Raw genomic sequence first — 22,278 nt, 5'->3', positions numbered from 1 at the left:
ACCACAGGGATTTCATGTTCCCTCGGCACGCTCATTTCTTCCATTCTTCTTCAATCGCTCGCACATCATCTAATACACCTCTGAAGCATTCCTCTCTCTCTGCATGTCCCAAACATTCACCGTCACTGGCATGAAAAGCGGCGTTAATCTCTCAAAACATTTCTGCGTGTTCATCTGGAGCTCTCTTTTGCGAGATGAGCGGTGAACCTCTTCCTCTTCATGCTGGGGAAACGGCAGATTCCCCTTTTTCCCTTCCTGAACAGCGATAACTCTGTCCCTCTTCCTCTCTCCTTTCCACAGCTGTCTCTGAAATGCAGAGCCCCGGAGGTCTCCCAGTTTGTCTTCCAGTGCTACGAGACCGTGCTGAAGAACTGAGCCGGAAGGGGGCTCCCGGACTGGGTGGGGGCGCCGGGGGGGGTTGGGGTCCGCTAAACAACTTACCCTAACAGCACCATGCCGACCCCCTGCTATCTGTCCAGCTTGCGCTCCCTTCCTCACTCTCGCCCTCCCCACCCTCCCTCCTCCTCTTTCCTGACCCATAAGGTCCTGAAAAGCCTGGCCCCATGTAGACAACCTCACAAAAGCCTGCTGTACACAGGAGGCACTTTTAAAGTCTCGTCTCTGCTTAATCCACTGGCAAACCCCACTATACCCCTGCTCTCCCCCCCCCCACCCCGTTGTGGGTCATGAAACTACCCCGGTGGTGTACTCTATTTTGCACTGCGGAGTGTTCTGACCTAAAAGCTTGTTCTGTCCTCCTGTCTGAAGTGAAGGAGGCTGACATGTGTTGCCCCATTATTTATTTGAATACGTTCTTTGGTTTTCCAGTCCAGTTTGATCTCTTATAATGAGGCAGTTGTTTGGGAGACTACTCGATATGAAGTTAATCGCTGAGTCCCCAAAGACAGTGTGCCCCACCTTCTAATGAACTCCTAATGAACCAGGTGCTGCATAAGGCTGTCTCAGCAGGGAACACTTGCAGAAGGCTGCACGCTGGCACCTTTTTTTTTTTTTTTTTTTGCATGACTGTTTATTTTTTTTCCCATCAGGCAGTGCAGTGTTCCCTTCTGTTTATACTGATTTGATTCTCAATTGAATAATAATTAACGTCATTCCGTGATTGTAGCCTCTGTAAATTTCATTTCTGTTTGGTTTCCATAATCTGCGGCTAAATCGCTTATCAGCACCCTAGACTCCTATTGGAAATTTGACTGCTCAGCTCCTGTTTGCGGGGGGCGGGGGGGGGGGGGGGGGGGGGGGATATATATTCTCGTCCTGAACGCTCAGCAGCCCTGAAGGCACCAACGAGCTGGAATGAAGCCGCTCAGATCTGCTGCTGCGTTTGTACGCTCACCAGAGCCCAAGGTGACCGGCGCTTGTGCTGTGCAAGGGGATGCTGCATCCTAGCTCAGAGAAACACTACAGAAAATTGCAGAATGCAGACAGCTGCCCTTCTGCATTCTCTGCCCCCCTGAAGTGTCCCCGCAGTGTTTTGTTTTGGGTTGATTTAGATCACTTTCCAGCTCTTTTGAGTGTTCTGTGGAGTCATGCTGTTGGTTTAGTGTTCTTCTGCTGTTATAATGACATGTCAGCCTAGCACAGAGTGTGTATGTGTCTTTTGTGTGTGTGTGCGTGTGTGTGTTTGTGTGCTGGCTTGGGTGTGTGATGGAGGGAGTTAGTGTGTAGGTGCAGCAGGCTTTGCTTATAACCCCTGCCTTCTCAAGCTCATCAACATCCCGCCAGTGCTTTTTAACCATTCCATTCTGTATACCTTGGTTTGTGTCTGTGTTAATAGAATATATCTGAGCGCTGACTTCAAGAACCAGATATTTTGGAACATATTCTTTTTCTGTAAGTTGTGTGCAGATGAGTCTTGCTCCAGAACCAGGCCAGCTGGAAGCCCAAAAGGTTATGCCAGGGGCTTCTCATCTCGCTGGTCACTGGAGTGATCTCTTCCCCACAGAGACAGAGGGTTACATGATCACCTGTAATCTTGTGTTTCTCTGTCTGGACATTGCAGTGTCTGATTCTGTTTCGGGGGTGGGTTCTATGGGTATTTTGTGTTGGGGATTTGCATTTGTAAAAAAGGAGAAGAAATATGTATACCTGAACAATAAAAACCTTTCACACACCTCCAAGAAGTGGCCCATTTTCATCAGACAAGGAATTTTGTTTCCTTTTTAGGATCTTGGTCTGTTACAGTATGACTTCTGCTTATTTTGACCAGTTTCCAATGTACATGATACGGACAGAATAAAAAGCAACATTTACCATGTTGGCATAGTTAGATGTGTAAAATGAGCAATTGAAAAAAAGCAACAGGTGTCCCTTCTGCAACTTGGCCGTTGTCATCTCCATTTCTGTTATTTTTGGAGTTAGTGTAAGTGTTTTTTGCGGAATTCGTTATTGAACAGTTAAATTCGTAACTGTCAACATGAAGACGACTCCAGATGCAAAATGCGTCATTCTTTTAGCAGGATGGCCGCAGGCACGGTTCGAGTGAAAAATCTCTATTTTTAGCACACGGAGTGCGTATGTTGGTCAACGGGTGTGAATGTACTGATTCCACACACTGGCTAGTTGAGATGTGAACTGCTTCAGTGACAGGTTACTATTAATATCAACATGAAAATTGAAATAAATGCGATAGTTCTGCGTTTTTTTTCCCCGAATCCATTTATGACTGGATGAAATGTGACCTTTGGGGAAGCGATGGCATCGGACAACTGCGTATTATATTGGTGTATCCATCTGTATGTTATGCTAATAACGGTTGTTCGATGATATTGCTGATTCGCGCTATGAGACCCTCCGATACCGTCCAGAAAAGTTAGACTCGCTCCCGGGAGCTTATATTTACCGATATCAAGAGTCAAGAGAGCTTTTATTGTAAGCCCATCCATATACAAGTATACAGTAGGGTAGAAAGATAACGTTTCCTTGGGACCCATGGTGCTACATTCAGTCAGTGAAGAAATACACAATACAATAAATAGACAAAATATCAAGACATTAAATGGAAAAAGTGGCAGGCAGAAGTGTGCAAGTGAGTAAACAATAGGCTATGCATGCCGGCAAGCCCGTGTCTAGTTGAAGTGAATGCAATATGTGTCAGTGACTCTTGAGAGTATGAATATGAATATGATTTATATGTTTAGTTTGATTAAATTGTTCAAATGATCCAATGACCTGACCCTCAGGCGCTTATGAAGCGAAACCATCATGGTAAGTGATACTTAAACCGCGTACGGTAACGATAAGTTCAGATGTCCTGTTGCGTCACCCAGCATCGATTCACCGAAATGGGGTGAATAACTGAGTAATAACTACTTCAAAAATTAAGTGGGTACTGTTATGTGTATGAGGGCTTCGCGACTGTTGATCATTCATCCGTGCGCAATTTTCTTTAATCCGCTTCACTCGCACGTAATTGTTTTAGGTAAGACAATCAACAAGGACGATAAGCCCTTATCCTTGTTGAACAATATTACAGCTAATTAAACTGTTAATTTTCCCGAACCCAGGGAGACGCATCAGTGACGTATTCTCGCATATATGTTGTGTTGTACCTTTTTTTACTGATGCGCGCAGTATTGAACAGCGTTTTATTTTAAGGAACCCAAAAACTAAAATCTTATGTCAAAGTGAGTAATCTTACAATGTGTTATGGGAGGGCACTTCATTCCTCCTATATAGTACTCACACGGGGCATAACCTTAAGATCAAGTCCAAGTCGTTTGTCAGCTGAGCTATCCTGATTAAAAGAATGGTTATAGATGTACATCACTAAGAAGTAAAATAAATTTTGCTCACTAGCTACTGCCAGGCTTAACATTTGACATCATTTATTGTCTTTGCATGCCTTATCTACCTGTGTATTGAAGAGCTGGATAGTTTACTGAATAAATTTAAGTGATGTATTTTCCTCAGAGGCACTTCTGTGTTGCTCCCCCTGGGTTTCAGTCCTATAACCTTTTGGTTTCTGAGACATTAGGCCACATTATCACCCGTGTAAATCAACCCGTAAAACTAAAGATGGTCTGACTATCAGAAACTGTGCAGAAATCGATACAGCTGGCAAGAGATTCCACAACACCTCTGGTCACATTGGCAGTGTGATTTGTGTCTAGTGGAGTGGAGGATAGTTCAGCAGGAGAGTCTTCTGATACTTAATGCTGCTCCTGGGTTGTGGTGCAGCACCAGATGTGCTTTTCAGCCTGTTTATTAATGGTGACGCAGAAGAAAGCTTGTTAGGATCTTCTAGATTTCCATTTACTTCTAATGTCAGGTATATATCATGTTCAATATTTGACTGGCTCAGTTTTTCCCTAAGGAGCATGAAGATCAGTCAGAATCTGTCATCTTAAAGGGATACCAAACCTTAAAACAACATATGGTTTTCCTTACTTTACATTTTATTTGGCACTCAAGTGGAGTGCACTCAATCATCTCAGGATGCTGGAACAGTGTTTTTGGAGAGAGCTGGAATATCATTAATTTAGGGTCTGCTATTTTTAGAATAGGGCCAGTCTGCATGAAAATAATCTAAGATGCACAAGTCTGTGGTTCTACTGGTAGCAGTGTGAGTTTAAAGCAGGTCAAAATTGAACTTTGTCATATGGCTACTGCAAGTGTCAGCATGACGTTGCCCAATGGATACTCCATCATCTCGACGCTTGGCAGTTTAATTTATGTGGTCATTAAATGATGATTTAGAGAGACAGGAAATCTGATGGCAAATCTGGGCAATCGCACTACCACATGCTCACCACCTCTTTGAAGAGCCCTTCAAGTGGAGAGGTCTGTTCCAGTCTTGTCCTCTCACTCCTTTGCTTGGCTGTCCTTACAGTGTGGTCAAATCCCCCCCTCTGGGGGGGAGGTTGGTTCTGCTTTGTCTTCCCCTCAGTCCCAGTTGTTGCTCCAGGTATTTTCTGCCCTGACCAACGCATCCGGGAACAGCATTTAGACCTCTGATCACGGCCCACACCGAAATGAATCAACATCTTCATTCAGCAGGGGACGGAGACTTGGCTGTTTGTGCAGTGGATTCACGATCGAGAGTCTGAGTTCAGTCTCTCTTTTCCTCTCTACTGCTCTCTCACTCAAATTGCACAGCATAAAGACATGCCATAAAAGCTATTCTGCTGTGAAAACAAAAAGGAGTGAATCTTTCGGAGCAAGGGAGCTGAGCAAATATTTTTAGAAACACCAGAAAAGATCAAGTATTTTTTTTCCGTGAAGTTCTGTTGTCATCTTTAATTCATAACCTAATTTAAAGATGCATCTAGTGTCATATAAAGTATGCCATGCCAGTGTGTGCATGTCTGAAATCATCTTTTCTTATAAGATACAGTATCAGACATTTCCTGTGTCCTGCAATTGTCACGCACTTGCCATTTAACATGCAACAATTTAGAAATGTACATCTCCTTGCCGGCGTATTACTCATCTTTCACAATGAGCGTGTTAATACAACGTGTACAACAGATCATTATTTTGCTAGCATGGAGAAGCAGTGGAGACAGCCAAAAGGCTGGCACTGAGTTCCAGAAATAAGTTGCCAGAGGCAACAGGGCTTAAGTTCTAGGAACATTTGTGGCTGTCCTGTGTTTTGTAAACACGTGCGCACCATCAGTCGAACATGAGTGTTAAAATTAGATTCCATGTCCTCATGAGACTTCTTTCTCTTCTCTCCTCAAACACTGTCAGCTGAATCACAGAGTGAGGGGGAGGTAAGCAGAAGAACTGAAGGGTTTGTGTATAAAGTATTGACACACTCAAATTTATTTACTGCTGTTTTAAACAATAACTGGCATTAGGTGAAAATGCCATATGTTCATGGTGATTATTCAAGACAGACAGATTTTTTCTTTGATTTTGTTGAGATTAGGTCTAGATTCACCTTTACAAAAAGGTATAAGTAGAATATGACATTGATACATGAATATGACTAAGTTTAGCCTGAAACCTCTTCCCATTAGTGTTTTTCCTGTCATCCTCTCATGGATCTGGGTTATGAGAAAACAGCCCTGTCCACAGGGACATACAGTGGATATGTAAGCATTTTTAATGGAAGTTGATAGCAACATTATCCTTTAATCTTGCAAAATGGGCATTCATGACCAGAATGTACAGCCAGGACCGATGTGTTCCTATGCCATTTTAAACACTTTCCACAAAGGACTTTGAGGTGTAATTATGTTATATGGCATTTGAGTAAATATAAATGTTCTTCAAGGTTTCAACTGGCTGAGATGAATAAATCACACACTGATGTACCCACATAGCCATTCTTCATTCGCTGTGCTGTATCAAAGGAATACAACTGTGAGAGCTGTTCTTTGAGTCCCTAATTATCCTCAAAGCTCTAATTAAGAAAGGTTACAGCAATTGCATCGATTGCCATTTCAATCAGCATGCAGCTCACTGACCTTGGATTGTCTGATTCTTAGTCATGAACTAATTTTTCATCTAGAGCGATATATAATTCATCATTATTGCGTCCCTTGTTTACCTCTTGTTTTGTTTTTTTTTTGGTGCTCAGGTTCACTCAAGGAGAAATGCATTGAATATTTACAAATCACACATTATATTGTGTATGGTGATAAAGAAAAATAATTTGCTTACAGGATTTTTAGTACCAGAATCATTGACTTGCCATTGAATCATTGGATCCTCACATACGGAGTATTTGCTTCCTGCATGATGCTCATTTGAAATGCCCATCTGCTCTGTTAAAGTGAATCAGTTTTTACAAATGTTCACACATCCTTATTTTGGGTATTGTATATCACTAGTTGTGTTTAGATCATTTTGAACACTAATGTAAAGTGGTCACTATGGGGAAACTTGTTGCCATGTGACATGAGGGAAAATTTAGTTTTCTCTGAAGAAAACCAACAAACTTCTTTTTATACTGCTTTTTATACCAGTATGATGTAAATAGATGTATTGACATTGACAATCATCCCCCTCCTCCCTGCCAACAGATATCACATCATAGAGGGAGAGTTTTTTTTATTTAAACTAGAAAGTAAAAGCTTATAAGAAACCTTTGCCTGCATGTCAGAGCACTTAAAATTATTAAATAGCACAGTGACACTAAATATTTAATGGTTGTACTAGTATACTTGAGCAGTCCTGTATAACAATTTCCAAATTGCAAAATTACCATAGTGACCATACATCATGTTAATTTAAGGGTTCAGCGGACGAGCAAAGCACAGGATGTACCTTGCCCATGTAGAACCCCTTATTTGCTAGGTGCATTTTAATGTGTTTCATTATGTACTGCCGCAGTAACTAGAACAACGGTATTGGCCAGTTTCTGGCTCTTTCAGCCACACAGGCAGCCCAGCAGCAATTTCCCCTTCTCCCTAACAGACACACAGAGATTTGTACAAAGCTTTTTGTGTAATGAGAAGCAAGGTCAAGTTTGCTAGATTAATATACCAAATAATAACTCTCACTACTTAAATTGCTGATGTATATGATTGCTGTACAAACTGTCATTAGGCTTGTATGCTCACGAGGTGACTAGCTGGCCATGTTCATTTTAACATGCAAATTATACGGTAAGAGCAGGTCAACACTCTCAGCTATGAAGCTTGCATGTTGTTAATTTGAATTCTTATTATGAAGAGTAAGGCTTAGCCAACTAAATGAGCTGTCTAATGGATTTGTGGATGCATTCTTTGTGTTTTAAACATGTATGACAAATAGTGTGAAACGTATACTGTGTATGTTTGTAATATTTCTTTTAATCCGTCAAGAATGACAAGTCTGTTGGAAAAAATTGGAACATTAAGTCATGTTATTATTTACATATTATTTCTGCAGATGTCTTTGTACAGGGCCAATTATAGAGCATTACAAGGCACAAGTGCAGAATATAAATTACAGATAAGCCAATGCAGTGCAAGAAGCAGCGTAACACACAGCTATCCAAAAGGCAGCACAAATGTGTAACAAATCCAAAATAAATTATATAATTTCTTGCAGCGGGATAATACTAATGCTCTGAGTGGTATCTTAAATAAACAGTCAGGTGTGCTGCAGGTAGCTTCAGTACAGCTCACATACCTATGACATTCTTACATTTAAAACATTAACATTGAGTTGGAATCTTGTGAATGCTTGAATGATTCTGCCTCAGTGCCAGCAGAACTGAGATCACAATTCATATTTAACAGCTAAATGCAATACTATAATATGAAATACAGCAGTTGTGCAAGACTAACAAGCAGATGATATGGATGATTAGGTGTGTATAGCGGCTGGGGGATGAGTGCAGAGACCCAATCCTTCTAGCGCCCATATACTACAGTGGGATATTATGACATGAAGAAGCATTGGGTGACAATTGCTAGTTCTGGAGGAGTGTCAGCTCACAAATCAAATTATCTTTAATTTTATCTTTGGTAAATGATTTGTCTGTGCTGGACCAGTACTACAAAGGCAATAATTTTCTAAACGAACGCCTGGCATCAGCAGAACTTTCAACCTTGAGCTTGAAGTAAGAACTGGATGTAATAAAGGGACAATTTATTGTTTGGCTATTATTGAACATGTAATTATTTTCAGAGCTATTTGTTCTTTTTACATGACATAGCAACATAAATCCAATATGTTTGTTACATTGCTTAATATTTCATTCTTAGTTCTATTTTAATGTAACTTTTAGCTGACTTAAAAACCAAGTTTGGAGCTTTTCAAACAAGCTCAAATGTAATTTTAATAAATAAAAAGTATAAATGTCCACATTTTTGCATAATGTATTTAATCTGATATTAAATAATTAATTTGTTTCGGTCTGACATCACAAGTATCACATCAGATCATTTAAGGGATACGTCAGACGTTATGCAACAATTTGAACAATCTTCTTAACATCTTTATGAGCCTAGGTTTTTTTTTTTTTTTTTTTTTTTTTGCGAGCCTAATGTTTCATGGTAATTCATTTTTAAAAGTTTAGCAATCATGCCAAACAGCAGGTAAATCAAATAGATCACAGGAATGAGGAAAGGAAAGGAATTCCTGTTGCAGCCAAATGGAAAGCCCGTTGCCTGAGGAGCTTCTTCAAGCCAGCTGTTCCCAGTGATGCCATATGTAGCAAGCCAACAACCTTAAATAAATGATGAAAGGGAGGATAGACTTTAAAACATGAGACATATATTTATGAACTGTGAATTCAAAACATACATGAAAATTGGGATCACAGCTGTTGGATCTCTAAAAATCAGGAACATTTTTTAATCCCCTGGAACACTGCAGAAATATTGTATTGTATTGTCAAATATTTTGTCAAATATTGTCATTCTCTGGTCTTTGGTCACCTCAGCGAGGTGATTGTTGTACAATGTACCTTTGTCAACCTCTCTATGAAATGCTGTAAGAGCATTTAAAGAAATTGAGAAAGAAAATCACACTAGTAACACAACCACTGAAAGGACTCTATATTGTATATGTAGTTTTCAAGAGCAACAAGTAAACATTTTAATGTGAATACAATTGCATTGCATAGTTTCCTAAATAGCTTAAAGAAAGAAGACAAAATTTGGGGTAAAAGCTGTACCTTCTCGGACACCAAAATAAGCCAACTGCCAACTGCGCGCTAAGAACCGAACAGTCCTGCCACCTCGCTGCCCTGCCCATCAAGCCAACTGCGTGCCAAGAACCAGACATTATAGGATAGATTTCATAATTACTATGTCTTAATTACTGCTGTCTTTCTAACCCAAATGTCTTAAAGTACATTTCTGCCCAATTCTGTCTGCCCAGTGCCGGCCAGAAGCAGATGGGCTCCCCCTCTGAGCTTGGTTCTGCTCAAGGTTTCTTCCTGTTAATTGGGGAGTTTTTCCTTGCCACCGTTGACTTAGGCTTGCTCTCAGGGGGTCTCAGGCCTGGGATCATTGTAAAGCTGCTTTGTGATAACTTGTCTTTTAAAAAGTGCTATACAAATAAAATTGAATTGAATTGAATTGATTTAAGACTTAGCAGATCTATGAAATACCTGTTTGGTCCTGCCCGGAGCCCTACGTAGCTGGCAATTCCTGGAAGATCTTTGTCATTTCTCACTGACCCACATCATGTGTGAACATGTTGAACTCCCAGTATGAGTGGGTTCTGTTTTGAAGAGAGCAAATTCATTACTCAACCATTTCAACTGATATTTTTCCAAACAGATCTAAAGCTATTTCATTAAAATCATCAAAGTCATTTTATTGCATCTTCTTCTGATAAGTGGCAGTGTAGTCAGTACGTTTAAATTGTTGAACACTATTTACCTAACTAGTTCATAGCCATGATCCATAACCATAACAATTGTTCTGTTTATAACTGTTTGACCAATCAGCATACAGCAGGATTGTAAAGAAGTGATTTATAAATGATACCTATTGCCTTTGATATTATATACTACCATTCCCTGCATAATACTGCCCTCGAACATACATAATTCATACCTACATTAGTGTGGCAATCATTGTATAAAGCCGGACTGTAACACCAAGCGCTTGTAGAGCACTCAATGTCACAGAAGCAAGTAATGAGCATACCTATTACACTATGGTTCAAGCTGTCACACAATAATTCTGTTCATGGCATGACTGTATGGAAAAATGAAGTGGTGGGTCCATTCAATGAATATAGCCATGCTGCATACAAATGAAACTGTCAGTTCAGAATTCTTCAGATCTCAAATGAAGGGTTGAATCAGGCAGGTATAGCAATGCAGCTGAAGGCACAGCAGGATCTGCACATTTGCATCAGACCAGCACTGCTTGCTATTGCACCAGCTACAAATGAGGGTGGTCTAAATTAATGAACCACCCAAAACGGTTTATTCAGACACACTGGGGCAGTGAAACCAAAATACCCATGGTAACAAATTAAATCCTAAGAAGCAACTGCACATTAGAGGAGTATCTCTCCGCTCTCTTTATCTAAATATATCCCAGGTACAGTCTCTGTGACTACAGTCTGACTAGTGAGAAGGCCATCATTTGCTGGAGAAGGACAACTATGGGATTACTATGAAACAGAAGAGGGGGAGACAGCTTCACTTTATCTTAAACTGTGAAAAATGCACATTATTAAAAGAAACATACTTTGAAAAGATTAAACTATCCTTCCCCAATCTCTAACAAATGTCACACTGACAGAAGTTGTCAGCCCTATTAGGGGAGAGACACAGCACCACTGGCTGCCAAGTATGTGACAGCTTGTCAGAGTATGAAGAATAGTCAATGACCATATTTCTCAAAACAATAGGTACATTCTGAAGTCATCATTTTAGTATATGTATTCTGTCTCTCTAACATACCAAGTCAGTTTCAAGAGGTTCTGTTTATGCGCAGAAGGGTGTGTGCTTCTGTGAAGGAAAAGATGCAGTATCCTGTATAAATAAATATTAGTAATCATGAACCATTATACACAAAGGGTGGTATATAACTGACAGAGGGAGTAATGTCTGAAATAACAGTAACCATATCATACTATGATAACAAAATTAATAATATAATATATTTACAACAAATAAACTATAATAATGGCACATGACATGTACTGCAATGATTTAAGTGGCAGCAGTGCAGTGTAATCTGCATTAGCAATATTATTATGAGAGCTGTGGATTGATGTGTTTTTAGTACATGGAAATGTATGCATGTATGTATGCTCTATTGTTGCTCGCAAAACACTTCCCATAATGTGTGCTTGCTCTTGTCAATAAATTAAAGCAGATTTTAATTTAAAGCTGTTTCCTGCTCAAATGTGCATGTTTCTCATGTTGTAGAATAGTCAGTTATAAAAATAGATTGCAGAGGACTTGCAACTGTCTTGAATTCGCCAAGTTCCTCCCACAGTGGCAACACTGTCTGCACGAGTGTTCAGTTGTTATCTGGTGTGAAATCCATTTGGACCTTGCACAAGTATTGATTTGATCCGTCTTGACTCGGACTACAGTCCAACTGCATATTGCCTTGGGTACAGTATAAACCTTTCCAGTCTGGTCTAGGGCCAGGCCTCTACCCTAGGTAATTTAGGAGTGATACACTGTTTTGTAGCTTGTATGGCATTGAGATAGCTTGTGTTGTTGTATCTTGTATAGTTTGGATTTATGAAATGATGAGTTACTCCAGTTTCATCACAGTGTAATGATACTGATATTACTGTACATGGGCAAATTAAAATTTTGTAGGCAGATCATAAATGTGGTCTTAATGACACTTTTAAAATGTGACCATATTTAAGCATTCATCAGTCATCCTGACAGCAGATAATTTGTAATGTTACTGCTAGAGAAACATAGCCCGTTATATGCACAGCACATATGCACAACAATCACATTTTTGTTCATAAAAGTAAGACAGAATTAAAATATTAACACTGCAACAAAAATAGATATGCTGGTGACAACATGATAGTCCAGCAAGCTTACAAAATTAGACTTGAAAAACCTGTCACCTTCCCATCACTTTATTTTGAATTATCTTGACTGCATTTCTCAGGTAGAGGCAACAAAAACACATATTAAAGGCATAATGATTTTTTTTTTTTTTTTTTTGCTGACTTCATTATCACAGATGAGAAAAGAGCCAACGTCTGTGTCAGTCCTTTTGATGGCCAAAAATAGTAATTCTTTGTAAAATATTGGCTCAAACTACACAAGATATCTGTCCCAAACATCCTTTGGGTAGCACCCAGAGCTAACGTCAACTTTCATGCCAATGGTTTCATATTTCACTTCCCTTTACTGTGCTTTTCCTTAAAAAACAAAAACAGTGTAGCATGAGATGAGTTGCTACTGTGAGAACATGGATCTATGAGAAATTGATAGTAGAAGTGCAGATATGACCGATATTTGTGATATTTGTCATGATAAAATTATGAAACAGCAGAGAGATTTGTCTTTTAAGGCATAGTACAAATCCAAAATGGATCTGGAAAATAATGATAAGGAGGCAGCAGTGGGTTCACCAACCATTAGACAAATGTATCCCCCCGTTATCTTCAGCTTTTGGAACTCGTCGTTCTGTGTGAAAACATTGTGCAGCAAGTACAGTTAGTAACAGTGCTAGCATGTAATCTCACACCATGGCCCCTAACTGGATCCACTTCAGATACGCATCTAGGTCTGGTGTTAGCAAACCATTACTGTAGCTGAAGTTGTTAATTTAGTGTATGTCTCTTAGCTTGTTTTTGCACTGATGGTGTCATAAGACCATCATAAGACATATATAAGAATCACATTTCTAATACACATACACACATGTTCCATGGCCCATACAGTATACCATAAAGATGTCAACAACTGCCACTTTGTGTGTCATTTTGCACAAATTCTATCTCACCTGGTATTATATATCCTATAATATGTGCACACAAAGTTCTGTGAAAGTCGATATGATGAAAATATTTGTGAAGTGTATTGCAAAACGTTTTTTTTTTTTCCTTTGGTTTTCATTGGTTCCTTATATTTTAACTTTTTAACTTTTTCACTTTAACTTTTCCTTGACTAATTCATGCAAGATTTCTCCACGGTACATTTATTTTATGAATATACATTTTTTCACTCTGTTTCAGTTTTGTCTTTGAATAGTAGAATTTACTCCAGAGAAATGTCTATGAACTCAATCACATTTTTGCCAGCTTTTGCAGGATATAATTTTTGTAATGGGCCATTCACAATCCATTCATTTGTTCATTCATCCATTCACATATCATTTTAGATGCTGATATTAGATGAGATACATTTAGATGCTCATATTCATGTATCATTCAGTTCTCCATTAACTTTTGGTAGTCATCCAGTTCAGTTACTATGTTTGTTATGTAACCTGTTCTTGGCCATACATTGAATGAACCAATTGTCCTAAAAACCTGCTGATGAGCATGCCTGGGATTGGACACTTTTGGTGTGACCCTTTTGATAAGACCCTCCCACTCCTCTTTGTGACCCCCCGAAGACCCTACATTTCTGTATTCAGTATTTTGCCAGGGGGAGACTTTGTATATTTGTCTCCACTGAATTGACACCTTATTACAATGTAAATGCCACGTGCACATTTATTGAATCAATCCTCAAAGGCAGTAATGCTACTATTTTCCTCTCCCATTGTGTGCCTGTGTCAATCAATAGCTAAGGGGAAAAAAGCTGATGATGATCGTTATTATTATAGATGTTACTTGTATAATTTAATTAATGCGTGGGCCCTTGCTGAGGCATGAGAATCCTCATTATCATTCAGCGCACGACTGACCCAACAGGATCTGTAGATTTGTAAGCCATTGGTCTTTATAGCGGTGTTTATGATCAAGGCAAATGAGGTGGGCTGAGTGTTTGAAATTTGTCAAGGATTTTGACAGCACAGTGTGATGTTGCCATGGTTCCTTGATGCAACAATGGTAAATGGTGGTGGTGGTGGTGGGAAGGGGGGGGGGGGGGGCTTAAATATGGGGGGGATGGTGGCACATGTATGTGATGGTCATACACAACCCCATACAAAAGCCCACAGCCTATCAGGTCATGCATTTGTTGAATACTGCAATGAATATGTTGAATATTGCATTTACCACTATGGATGTCATCAGTTGAAATTATATTAGTGTGCTTAGATGTGTCAAAGATTCACTGAAATGTCACAGTTGGCACACAGCTGGGTCAGAGTGGAGTAACCAGATTACAAAGATACAATTGAATCAAAATGCTACCCTCAAGCACATTGTTGAAACAAAACAATACTTCATGTCAAATGAGGTTATCAAAGGACATAATAAAAGACACAATTATGAGAGGCTTTTATCAAATTGAAATATTTAAAAATATTAAACAATACATTACAAACAAATCAGTTATTTCTTTTTCCAGATGCATAATGATATACATTTGTTGTAAAACTGTATGCATTTTAAAATACATTCAGCAATAGATGTAAACTGGGAGTGTTGATAGCCTGGTCTGACACTGTTGCTCATTCAACTTGAATGGATACATTTCTGTTATTTTGTGCTGGAAGTCACTCTGGATAAGAGCCTTTGCTGAATGAATGTAATATAATGTAATGTAAAGTAAACAATGAAATGTAAACAGGTGTTAATAGGCAGTTCTGTGGAACATTCACAACAGGTCTTGCTTTTATAAGTGCCAGCAGTATCTTCAGAATGGGACGTGTTTTAAAGGTATTGTGGACTGATTGGAGACAGAGTGCCTGGTGTGTGAACTTGAGACATATATGGTTTTGAATATAATTTCCTCTTAAGAGTTTTACCTTCTTCTGTCATTCCAACTCTCAATGGGAAAATTATTAATGCACTGAACAGCACCCAATGTTCAATAAACATACCCCCCAAAAATGAGCTAGATCAAAGTCTTTTGCATACATGGAATTATATGGGCCAGGCACTTATTTTCAAACAAATTGTTCTCTTTTTTACTTAGTGAAAACAGTTTCATTTGAACTGCACACCCACAGCAATTGGAATAGATCCAAGCATACTTAAGAAATAATTTTATTTTTAATTTTTAGACAAAGAACTAAAAATACACAAAAATAATGTTGTTGCATTTATTCCAGTTATTGTTGGAGTTCATGACCCTTCCTTCTTACCAGATCTATTTAGGATATTATGTTTCCTGATAACTGTTATAACAACCCTCTAAGGACTGAGTGTTTTTGCATTCCGCGGACTTCTTTTGAAATGTATTCCTTTAGATTGTTTATCTGGTGGGTTAGTGTTCACTGTTCCGGGCCATGTGTTAGAACAGTGGTCGAACATAAGCTTTTTGGTTATTTTTATCTCTGCGTTTTCCCCCTTTTTAAAAACTAAAAATGTGCATCAGGCTCTTCTTACTGCGACAACTTTAACACTCATGCAGGAGTGCAGGTTAACGAAAATGCAATCTTCTAATGCACAGGCACACCTACTAGGACTATTTTCCACACTACAAGTCCCACAGTGCCCCAGGAAGCAGACACCAAATGGATAGGCACATCAACCTGAAACTATCTGAGCAACTCACAGGCGCTCAAACAAGCCACAGGGTGCCACAAGTGGTGCAACTAGGAGACGCTGCATCAATTACCTACCTCTGTCTCCAACAGCACAAAGCCAACTTGGTCTGACTCATTGTCAGCAGATGACACTGCTGAGTTTGAATCTGTACCGTAACACTCAGTGTTCAAACCGGGCCTTAACTGTCCAAGCCATTTGAGAGCCTGCAAACATAGGACTGATATGTTTTATTTAATGTATCAAGTATTTACATGCAGGACTAAGCATTTCATACTGTGTCTGGATGACTGGACAAGGGCCAAGTCTATAACCTGACCCTTCTTCTCTGATTGATGAGACTAGCTGGACTAACTATAACCTGTGAGTCCCTGTAAGTTAACTTCTCGTGAATTAAGCAGTGTGGGGAGATATATAGTTATAATTTCTTTTTTTAGATTTAAAACTATGCTAAAATTAAACTGGACATGATCCTCACAAATCCTACTAATAGAGGAATATTGTCATGGGCAAACTGACAACAATCAGAGACTATTCTTGGTGATGATTCCTGTTGTCATGATGGTACATACACTATACGGACAAAAGTATTTGGCCACACCTGTTTTTCAGGGTTTGGGCTAGGCCCCTTCTCTCCAGTGAAGGGCAATCTTAATGCTTCAGCATACCAAGACATTTTGGACAATGCTATGCTTCCAACTTTGTGGCAAAACAGTTTGGGGAAGGCCATTTTCTATTCCAACATGACTGTGCCCCAGTGCACAAAACAAGGACTATAAAGACATGGTTTGATGAGTTCGGTGTGGAAGAACTTGACTGGCCCGCACAGAGCCCTGACCTCAACCCCATCCAGCACCTTTGGGATGAACTGGAATGGAGATTGCGAGCCAGGCCTTGTCATCTAACATCAGTGCCTGACCTCATAAATGCTCTACAGAATGAATGGGCACAAATTCCCACAGAAACACTCCAAAATCTTGTGGAAAGCCTTCCAAGAAGAGTGGAAGCTGTTATAGCTGCAAAAGGGGGACCAACTCCATATTAAAGTATATGTATTTGAATACAATGTCATTACAATGTAATTGTCAGGCGTCCAAATACTTTTGTCCATATAGTGTATATCATCTTTTTTTGGGCATTTTGGAAAATGTTCCACAGAAGCGCATATGAAATTACTTCCATCGATAGCTTTCTTATCCATTCTTCCCAACAGCCTTGTGATCAGTAGGACACCCTGGTGGTTTGTTTTATCATCACATTAAAAACATTAACAGCAGATGTAGCTGTGCTATGAAAGCGATGAGTGTGCTATGAGTCTCAGCTAGTTTTCCAGACAAGAAAACAGACACTGCAAAGTTTGGTTTTGTCTCAAAACAAAACGTTGTCTTCAAACATTCCTTTGGACAAAAACATCAAATGCTTGCTTTGGAAGTAGTACACTGCAACTATGAAGAATGAATATGCAGATTTTGCAATAACAATTTAAGCTGCCTGAAGTTAAGCAGTTTAACTGGACAGGTTTTCCCTGTTCCAGCAGTAACATTGTATGTATCGGCACAGGACAAGCCACAGATTGTAATGCAATAGATGAACCCAGATAAAATGTGTGCGCTGTGATCAGGGAACAGAAAGAGTGTTTTCGTAGGGGTTTGGATTCCTTCATTCATTTTAATGGAAAGCTTAGGCTGGTAACAAGGTGGGCTTGCATCATTGCTTAGAAAAGCAGAGCTTGGTTCCAGGCTTACAGGATGTAGCTTGGGCTACTCAATCATGCATGTAAGTACTTGATATGCATCATAAACCCCATCCAATTTTTCAGGCCAGTTCTCCTTTAAGACTGCAGATATTCTCGTCCAAGGGCTCCAAGCAGCAAGGTCGAAATTTTGTGCCAGGAGGAAAGCTCTGTATCCATTATAATACACTGTGCCATATCTAATCTCACATCCATTTACATTACCAGTCATATTAGTGGTTTTGCTCAGACAGATATAACAGGAGCTGAAAGGGAAACAGCAAAAATGCAGCAATTCACTTTCAGGGAATAAATGATGGGGCACACGTTGGGGAGCATATGTAGGTACAACAGCTGGAGGTCCCACACACATTAAACCTATGTATACAATTTTTCATTATCAATACATTCATTCACTCTGCATAGTCTGAGAAGTAAAATCAGGTCCAATTACCCTGCTATTTAACACATTAGAAACCTTCACAAGAAGCATTTCATATGAGGCAGCTTTAGTCACACTTCGTTTAACCCACACCTCCCAGTGGTCTCCATCCTGCAGTCTTGTCTTTAATAATGTTTCTGTGAGAGAATTTCTGTCAGCCTGAAGGCGCACATAACAGCTTCTGGCTCAATGCTGGAATACAATTATGAGAATTTCAAAACAAGTTTCAGACGAAAAATAATGAGCGAAACCACAGTTGTATTTGTTGAAACACAGTAATGAGTTGTAAACTGACAGAATACAAAATACAGAAACCAGAAAACTAAAGTTTCTCTACAAACTTTGTCTGCATTTGAGACCTTTTCATAGCATTCATGTAGAATAGTAACATTAAATTTATGAGGCATGGATGTAAACAGCAATTACTTCGGGATTCAATTAAATGCGTTCAAATGTGAACAGGTATTTACATTTACATTTATTCATTTGGCAGACGCTTTTATCCAAAGCGACTTACATAGGTTACAGTTCTTTACAATGTTATCCATTTATACAGCTGGATATTTTACTGAGGCAATTGTGGGTTAAGTACCTTGCCCAAGGGTACAGCAGCAGTGTCCCAGCGGAGATTGAACCGGCAACCTTTCGGTTACGAGTCCTGCTCCTTAACCACCATGCTACACTGCCGTAGGTATTGAGTTACTTGCTAATGAATATATTACATATAATTGTCTTAAAAATAGTTCACCACCATCTTTACAAATACATCAGCAGTTGCTTATCAACAGCATAATCCTGAATATTGCAGCATTGCTGACCCACCGGTAGAAGGAAAATGAGAGAACAGCTCTATTGCTCAGAAGCATTTCTATTTACCTCTCTTCATAGTCAGAAGATCCCGTTGACCTGGACCACGCTATGCACAATAGAGCACAATATTAGCCAAGGCTTCCACAGGCCACCCCAGTATCATTCTGGATTAAAAATACCTTAATTTCTGATGTTAAAACTAACGTTGACATTGTATTGCACCATGTCTTGACTAAAGTGCACCTAACGGCAATGACCTTTCTATCGCATTCCAAATCACATTGTTTAAATTTCGTATAAAAAACTACATATAAACAATAAAAAATTCATAAAATCAATGTTACTTAACTACAACAAACAACATATCCAATTTAATGTCAACCAGTTACTCTGTAAGGAAAGGTCTGAGTGATAACAAATATTGAAAAGATAGGGATGGTCAGAAAACAGCAATCAGCAATATCCAGTATGCAACACATTCAGCCTGCAGATACTATACGTACACACACACGCGCGCACATGCACACGCACACCACACACACACACACACACACACACACACACACATATATATAACATGCAGAAATATTATTATATATATTATTATATTACTATTATGCATCTGTACTCTTCATTATGCTAATGTGCATCCACTGTGCATTTACCGTCAGGACATGGACTTTTAGTCTATTGCTGTTATCAGTGCCATTGTTGAACTCTGATTGCTGTAGCATGTTTAAGTGATCTTAAATCCAGTGAGCAATAGTGACTGTGCATTAATGAGAAATTCACAACACAATCAGTGTGAATTATAACGTAGGTTCCATTGTTTTCATCTTGAATTCAAGTACTCTAAAATTGCAGGGTTCCCAAGTGGCAAGGTCAGTGGAGGTAGTCATTCTGAGCTCCAGCTAAATATCACACATGTTTAAGTCTGTGCTGTGTCATGACCGGGAGTCCTTAGTGGTGGAACAGAATACCATTTCACCGAGGTAGGGTGGGCTACATTGGCCCAGGTTCCCTTGTCACACTGCTCATTAGCACCATCTAGCATCTTTTGAGTAAGATGTTACCATTGAGGGTTGCACCTATTTTCTGTTTAAGATTAGCCCTCCTGAGGTGCACTGTGGAGCTTGTGAAAAATAATCATTATTTGCATTTGAGGATTTCATTCATGTGAGTGTGTAGAGGGATGTCATGGTGAGTTGATCTGAATGTACAATTGCCAGTTCCAAAATGAAGAGTGAAAAGGAGGAAAATGCATTAAGAGAAAGACTTAGAGTAACTCCATACAATGTAAAAATATTTCTTGGGGTGCCCCTGATATAAACTGCATAATATATACCAACTAATACTAAATAAAGAGGAAGTGAATAGACGAAAAAGATCTGAGTGCGCATTATTTATGTTGTGAGTATTTGCCTTGAGGCTGGGGTACAGTAGCACTACATAAAGAATGCAGAGAGATGCATACTAACGCAGTGTGAATAAGTTCATCACTGTCACTGTTCCTTTAGAGGCTGAGTAGAACACAGGAAAAGAGGAAGGGCTTTCCATTATGAGAGATTAAAAATGGAAGGCACTAGCTAAAGCCTGGATTGAACTGAACTGCCATTACAATTTGCACCAATATGGCACCTTCAGTTGCATTGATAGACAGAATCATGAGCTGCTCAAGTACGGCTCATCATTGAACATCTCTAGAGTTGAACCATTTTCTGTATTGTCTGCCTAAATGGTATTTGTTTGTGAATAAATGAAGAAGATTGCTGGTTCTTCATGGAAGAAGAAATTCTGGCATCTGTGCTATTGTTATTCATGTTTGGGAGAGATCAAAGGCACAACAGCTTGCCGTGTTTTGATGTCATTATTTCCTTAGGCGTCAAGCAAAGTGACATATTGAATATTAGTATTTTTGAACTGTGGAGCAATACAGAAGTCAATGCATTCTGCAGCTACTTAGGAATTGACTTTGTGTCTTAATTTTCGAATGAAGAGCGAGCGTTTGTCATTAGTAAAGCATAGATGTGTTTGTGCGTGAATGCATTTAGTGCATCGTGAAATAACCATGCAGAGAAAACAACCGTCAACACGTAGACTGGCAGGCAGAGACAAGGCAATGCGGAAACCACCCCGAGGACTGCGTCCCACTGATGGGAACCTTCGCATCGAGCGCTGAAGAAAACCTCGCTTGCTTCGATCTAACGCGGCTTGTAATAGGAAGGTCTGCGCTATCGCGCAAGTGACTACGCCAAGCAATTCTATTCAAAATGATTTTGCTGTGTTAATTAGGCTTTGTTTAAGGATTTTGTTTCTCGGAGTACCCTGTTATAAAGGCGATTCTGGAAAAGTACCCGTGAGACAAAAATGGTTCAGATAGATAAACCAAATCAGGTAATATAACAACCACGTGTGTTTTCTCCTGTGAATACACATGCGTATTTTGCTCGACCTTTTCAGTTACTTTTTATAGATTTTCCACATTTTGTTTGAGCTACATGGCTTTCCTTAGAAGAAAGAAACGCTAAACCAAATGACAGGGACGCGTGGTTCATATTACCAACCAAGCGCATGAAATAATTTCTCTAGAAATATAGGCTAACAAAAACTAACAATGAAACACACAGCGCGCGCACACACAGACACACACACACACACACACACACACACACGCGCGCGCGCACGCACGCACAACCGAGCAGAGCTATCTCCTGGTGCGTCCGCAGCACAAGACGGCTACGCGACAGAATGTGTGAACCGTGTGTTCAAAATCCCCAAGTCAGGAAATTGCGACTCGCCTTGAGTCAACGTCAGCAGCGCTAATGGTCTCTTCTGGACATACGGGAATTTATTTGTATTGGGATCGCGTGCCGGTGTGCGCACAGGGATTTGCCGAGCGCGAGGAACCTCTCTCAGGTGTCCTTGGTGAGTCGGAGGGAGATGAATACATCAAAGTGCACGGAGAGCTGACTGAGAAAATAAAACAATCACAGTAATACAAAAGAATGGAACCGATCAAATTAGCAGGACTAAAACCCTAATATGATTTCCAGGTGGAATTCACGGGGGCAGACTTTGTGTTCCCTCAGAGGAGACAAGGGATTGAAAGGAGTGGGGGGTTTTCTTCTAAAGATTGACGACCGCAGCTTCTCGTTCTCCCCTATGGAATGCGCAGACATTGCGAACATTTCTCTATCGATGTATTGGATATGCGAATGATTGATTCGTTAGTTTGACGAAATACACATATGGGGATGTCCGTTTTGTCTTACTGGGAATGACT

General features: G+C 39.7%; 1 protein-coding gene across 6 annotated transcripts in view; it reads left to right on the top strand.

Annotated features, from left to right (window-relative positions):
- Positions 1-1,227, top strand: part of ap1b1 (adaptor related protein complex 1 subunit beta 1) — a 29,030-nt gene extending 27,803 nt beyond the window's left edge. For 4 of the 6 annotated variants that reach the window (XM_036528073.1, XM_036528074.1, XM_036528075.1 and 1 more), the window contains one exon: positions 301-1,227. In XM_036528073.1, coding sequence (XP_036383966.1) covers positions 301-375 — 75 coding nt within the window. In that variant the 3' untranslated portion in view covers positions 376-1,227. The remainder of the gene's footprint in view (positions 1-300) is intronic. The other 2 variants (XM_036528078.1, XM_036528076.1) reach the window with 1 other exon arrangement.
- Positions 1,228-22,278: the final 21,051 nt, after the last annotated feature.

Source organism: Megalops cyprinoides, chromosome 4 (assembly GCF_013368585.1).
Source record: "Megalops cyprinoides isolate fMegCyp1 chromosome 4, fMegCyp1.pri, whole genome shotgun sequence".
Taxonomy (NCBI): Eukaryota; Metazoa; Chordata; class Actinopteri; order Elopiformes; family Megalopidae; genus Megalops; species Megalops cyprinoides.
Note: the sequence above shows the minus strand (reverse complement) of the source record. Positions and strands in the feature narration are given on the sequence as shown.